General features: G+C 46.4%; 1 protein-coding gene across 1 annotated transcript in view; it reads left to right on the plus strand.

Moving 5' to 3' along the window:
• Positions 1 to 5550, plus strand: part of BMP6 (bone morphogenetic protein 6) — a 94269-nt gene extending 88719 nt beyond the window's left edge. Inside the window, exons 5-7 of the mRNA XM_075142661.1 lie at positions 1510 to 1586; positions 3883 to 3993; positions 4084 to 5550. Of these exons, the coding sequence (XP_074998762.1) occupies positions 1510 to 1586; positions 3883 to 3993; positions 4084 to 4233 (338 nt within the window). The 3' untranslated portion in view covers positions 4234 to 5550. The remainder of the gene's footprint in view (positions 1 to 1509; positions 1587 to 3882; positions 3994 to 4083) is intronic.
• The last annotated feature ends 517 nt before the right edge of the window (positions 5551 to 6067 follow it).

The following is a 6067-nucleotide window of genomic DNA, read 5'->3' on the forward strand; positions in this document are numbered from 1 at the left end:
AGGGAAGAAAAAGAAAGGCTTATTCAGAGCCAAGGAAAAAGTCACTAAAAATATTTTTCTATCCCAGCTGCCGCATTTGGGGAAAGCTGCGCTGGGAGGGTGCCCTTTCAAGCCGCGTTAGGGGCGCCGGGGGGCTGGTTAGCCGAAAGGCCGGGGCGGTGGGAGGCAGGCGCATCAGCGTGTGGCATCTGCCTGCTGACGGAAGCGCCTTTACTTGCAAATGAGGCGTGTGAGAGGAGAGGAGGCCCCTGTGGATAAGGCACCGGAGGAAAGCACGGCCAGTCTGGGTCCAGCTCTGGGACAAGCGCACACGTGTCACTGCATGGACGGGGACCTGGGCTCCCATGCTGCTCGGCCAAATTTGCCGCCATCTCTTCCTCTCGTGCTTCCCATCGGGCGTGAAGCGCCGGTTCGGCAGCCGTAGCCGGTGGCCAAGCCGCCCCGCTGCGAAGGTGGTTTCTGTGGCTGCTGCGCTGAGGTCCGGCAGCTGCCCGAGGCGTGACGAAATCGGCCACCGCCCGTCAAGGCTGGATTTGTGCAGCCACCCGGGGGTGAAAGGCCCCTCTGTCACGGCTCAGCTCCTCCGCTCGCTGCGGTTCCAGGTGTTCGCATGCGGAGCCGCCTCTCTTTCCAAATATAAATGGGAAATTCCACTCGCTGTCAAAAGCTGCATTTTGTAGGGCCATCGGGAGCAGCTCCTGCATGGTCGAAACATCCTCGTACGTTGTGCCACGGCAAGGGGGAAGGTCTCTGCTCAGGGCTTTGCACCCTGCGCCCCCGCTCTTCCGCGCAGTATTGGTGCTAAGGAGCAAGTTCATGTTGAGAGTGTGTCAAGGCCTGTGTCAGCTGCAAATAAGCAGGTTATGGGAAGGAGGAACTTGTTTTTCAGAGCGTGGCTTGTAAAGGTGCAAGAGCGGAGGTGGTACGTGGAGCCAGGTGTGGTGTGTGGGGCAGGCTGGGGGTAAGGCACAGAGAGGGACGGGGACACGGCCTCACTGCCTGTGGGACGTCTTAGCTGTTTAAGGACTTCTGCTAACCAGTATAGGGGCACAACGATTAACATTCTCGGGGTTGTAATTCTCTCAGTAAGTGTGTGCGTTTTGAGCTTACCACCTAGGGCGGCACATGTTGGAAACTGCGGCCAAGGGAGTGGGGCGAGTTTGAGCAGGGATGTAGCCTGTGCCGGGCTGAAGGAGTAGATTTATTTTTTTAAGAAGTCATCTTACTGGAGGTGTTTTACAAGCACTGCTTGTCAAGTTATTAAAGGCAGCTGAAGGAATGATAACCAAGTCACTGTTACTTGGGTGCCTCTGTTCCCATAGGCATCTTAAAAGCTTCAGCCCTGCTTTGGATGTCCCTCAACACCCTTATCCTTTTGGCTGCTGAGGGAGCTCGCTGTTTCTAGCTGCGGAGCCCGCAGCATGCACACATCTGGCCAGCTGTGCCCTCCAGCGATGCTCTGCCTGTTTTACTTTCTAAATTCCTGTTTTGTTCTTTTTCTTTTAACAGATTACAACAGCAGTGACTTAAAAACAGCGTGCAGAAAGCATGAGCTTTACGTTAGCTTCCAAGACTTGGGATGGCAGGTGTGTGATGTTTCTCTCTGGGTAAACTAGACATTTTGTTATGAAATGTTATCTAAACAGTGTCAGGGTAATTCCATTCGAGGCTGCCATTATGCTTTAAAATGTCCCTTGTGCCTCCCCACTAAAACCAGTCACAGGGAAGGGCAAATAAATATTGATAGCTGTGACATTTGATAAGATCCAGAAGAAGCTTGATACTTTATGAGATTCAAGTATACAGTCATTCTCTGTCACTCATGGGAGTCACGGTACGGGCAAGTGCTCGGATCTGTGTACCTCTAATGATAAGGAAAAAAATCTGATGTTAAGCAGTGATTTTAACAAAATAAAATTTTTCCTAGTGATCAGCCTAATTTTAAGCTTGGCCATTTTGTTGAAATCCTCCACCCCTGCCCCACAATTAGCACTGGCTGTGGTAGGTGGACTGAAGACTGAGTTTAGTTGCAACACCGTGAGGCCAGAGAGTTGTTTAGAGGAAGAGGGCCAGGCCACCGTGTCATCAAACATCATGTTTCAAAGAATGGCCTCATCTTCTCTTTTTAAAAAATTTTTTTTTATTATTCTTTATTCTGTCATTCAGCACTTTTGTGAGGGAGGTCCCATTTCTATCAGCTAATGTTTTTACCAGATTATAATTCAGGATACCAGGGCTGCCCCACTGCTTCTGTAGTACCCTAGACATGAAAGTCCTCTCTCAGCTCATCGGACAGCAGCATTTTTTTGTAGCTTACGTCAACTCCATCCCACTAGCCACAGCTATGACTCCATTCCCCATTACTTGTTAGTGGCTTTTCTTTTTACTTATGCACAGTCTTTCCACCTCCTCCTTAGCTCGCTTGCCCTGCTTCCAGGCAGGAAGCGTATTCCAGTTGTGACATTCACAGTCTTGAAGGCGCTGCCTTCACCTTTCTAGTTGCAGATTTGAGCAGAAAGGTAAGATGCTGCCAAAGGAAGGCCACAGAACAGTAGGGATCTTTGCAGGACTTGGAATCCAGATCCTACTTGTTGTAGGGAGATGATGGAGGCAGGGCAGCAGCCCCCTGCAGTTATTGGGTACTGCTGTCTCCTTCAGGACATCCATCAATTTTTTTAGCATCAATTTTCTTAACAGTAGAGCGCTTCCCTTATTCTTATACCGCATTAAACCACAAATTTAATTACACGGTCTGTACTGGCTTCTGTAGCAGGCAAGTGACTGTCTTATGAAAAGCAGCTCGGTTAATGGGGAGCAAATTATGGGTGAGCTAGTACAGTAAAATGAACGGGTGGTTTTGCTGTGCCCAGGTATCCTCATGTTAGCAATCAAACAGCAAACTTGGTTAGCAAAGCTGCAGCAACAGGCTCTGGCTGCTCACGCCTGCTGTAGCAAAATTCAAGGTAACCCAGGTAATTGTTGTCAGGTAGAGGGGAAATCGTCTAAGAATTATGTGCATGTGACGTGTACCAGTGCATCCTCCTGCAGGGTGACCTGCAGAGCCTGACAGCGAGGGAGGAGAAATGTCTCCTGCTAATTCGTGATGCTTTTAATTTACCTTTGGCTCTTTTGTGTCAGCAGCAGAGAAGCTGTAATTTTTTCATTAGCCCTTTGGTAAAGAGTCACCTTCTTCCATAGCATGGCACTCCGATTGCCACCGGGGCCACCTGCTTGCACACGCAGCCCAGGCTGGCTGTCCTGCCCCTCCTTTAGGAGTCTGGCAGAGGTGGAGAAGCTGTTAAGCAGCTAAAACTTCCCACGGTGGCCTTAGCAGACCAACGTCGCTAGATACGAGTGTATAAGGTAGAGTGTCTGTGAGGCACCACACCAGTGCTTTATATTCCCGTTCTGGAGCTCCCTGGTTGAGTTGTGCGTGTGTGCATGCACACGCATGCACGTATGTGATTTTCTCCGGGAGGGGACACCAGCTGAGGCTGTGATTCAACCTAGGCAAGGTAGTTCAGCCAGAGGGCCTAACCTGCAGGAAACGTTGGAACATAAAGGCATCCAAACCACAATCCCCACAAGGCAACCCAGCAAGTTTTAGGAATAAAACTCTCTTATTTCGTGGCAGTTAAGCTGTGCATAGACGTGCACCATTCTTTCGACATCAAAATCGGTGTGTCCAGGGAAAAGTCATGGCTCACAAAAAAAAAACCCCACCACCACCACCCCAAACCCTAACAGTTTCAGTGAAAACACATTTTCACCCTCAAGAAAAAAGTTAGTGGAAAATTTTCAGCCGCTCTTAATTGCATGCAGTTGTCTGTACAAGTTGGCAACTTTTTAATTTGAATCATATTCTGTTTGTTTCCTAAAAAGGACTGGATAATCGCTCCAAAAGGCTACGCAGCCAACTACTGTGATGGGGAGTGCTCATTCCCACTCAACGCCCATATGAACGCAACCAATCATGCCATTGTACAAACTCTGGTAGGTCTCCAGAAAGCTCGATGCCAAAGCAATAGGTGAATTTGTAAACGAGTTACCATTGTCTCAGTTGTGTTTTCTTTTTGGCAACAGGTTCATCTTATGAATCCTGATTATGTTCCCAAACCATGCTGTGCTCCTACCAAACTCAATGCCATATCTGTTCTTTATTTTGATGATAATTCTAATGTAATCTTGAAGAAATACAGGAATATGGTAGTAAGAGCTTGTGGATGTCACTGACAAACAATCTTCACACGGACTCTCTGACTCTACCATGACCTTCCATACTACCTTCCGTGCTTTCATGAACTACCTGACCTTGGAGAAGAAAAGTAATCGATGAACCACCTTTTAGAACACCACGTGCCTTGTGGGAGGAAGGGGTGTGGGGACCCACACGCTGGAGCGCGAGCAAACCACTGGCCTTCTTACAGACTGACCCTACGGCGCGGTGGCTGCTCAGCGTGCAAAGCAGCAAGATGCCCCCACACGCTTTAGTTGGCTGGGAGGGTCTTAATCTCACATAGCAGCTTGGCCTTAGCCCTTGCTTGGATGTGTGCTGCAGTTTTACCAGATAGGCACCCAACACCCAAAACAAGTGAGTTTTGTGTTAGGGGGAGAAGACAAGGGGAGAGACTAAAGAAAGTGGTGTTAGTACTTCAGACTTGGAGAAGTGGTGTTAGTACTTCAGTCTTGGAGCATACATCTTGTACAAGATAATAAAAAATTCCTAAGGTTAGGAATTGCCTTTTGACTAAAAGGACCAGTTACTACACCTAGGCTGTTAGTCTCCCCCTGAAATCTGTCATGACAGTAAGCATCTTAAATTGTGCCAAAGCAAGTGTTTCAGTTCTCTTATTCTTCAAGCACAGCTTAAGTCTGATCCTGCAAGCATAAGATAGCTTGGCTGTGTTAGAAACACTAGCGTGAACTCAGACCCTGGCTGGTCTTTCCTGTTCACAATTTGACTGAGCAATGTAACTTCATACACTTGTTCTTACTCAGCTTCCCTCCATTCCCCACGCGGAGTTGCCTCATCTACTACAACTTGCCCAGGAAGGAAGTCGGGACGCTTCTACAGCTGTAATTCAGACGTGGAAGTTTAAGGACGATTCATTCTCTAGCTGGACAATTTATTTACAGGAAGACAGAATGTCAACAACATATGCAAGTCTTTGGCCAAGCTTTCCCCTTCAACTCACGCAACTAACAAACTGGTATAAAGGATACATTCATGGTGTAGCCACAGTTTGTCTAGTAGAAGCTAATAGCAAATTGTTTTGATCAATATTAAACTTGTATTAAATGCACTTACCTCTAATTCTTGCATTTAAAAGGCTTCTTGTAAATACAAGCTATAATTTATTGCACTTGTCACTGTATATTCATTGTGCTGTATCATTTATAGAAAGACTGCTTTTTTTAAAAAGTTTTTATTTAGAAAAATCTCAGTGTAAACAATTGTACCACTTCGATTTTATACAAGAAACTCATGAGATTGTGCTTCACTAGAAAGTTGTTAAAAACGTGATAATAAAGGCTTCCTTTAAGGCAGAAGTATATATATTGATCTAATACATCTGCCAGCACAACACTTAGCTTTCACGGTGGCTTTTTCACCCTTACACATTTTTAGATTGAACAGAATCAAAAGTTCTGGACAGACAGTGAAATGAAGTACCAGGAGAAATTCACTGATTTAAAAGTTCATAGTTGTTTTGCCTTTTTTTTAAAAAAAACCCCAACCTACTCCATATGATGGACAAAAATCAGCATCTTGACAGATTAGTCAAATTAGCCTGTAGCCATCCTCATTCCATGAGTTTCTGTGCACACAAGACAGCAGAATTCAGTCCTTGGTTTGCTGTTGTCTTTGTATCGTGACAGTCTCTGCAGTGTAGATTCTTTGGCTTTCAATTATGTCTAACATGGAACATCTTACGCACCAAAGAATAGATCCATATTATAATCCAAGGCACCACAGAGCGCATGGTCCTAGCATTCAAACTTATCAACGCTTACAGCTTGGAAAAAGGTTAAGGCTCAAGAAGAGTGGGGAACTATTTTACACTAC

Source organism: Calonectris borealis, chromosome 2 (assembly GCF_964195595.1).
Source record: "Calonectris borealis chromosome 2, bCalBor7.hap1.2, whole genome shotgun sequence".
In the NCBI taxonomy this organism is placed as follows: Eukaryota; Metazoa; Chordata; class Aves; order Procellariiformes; family Procellariidae; genus Calonectris; species Calonectris borealis.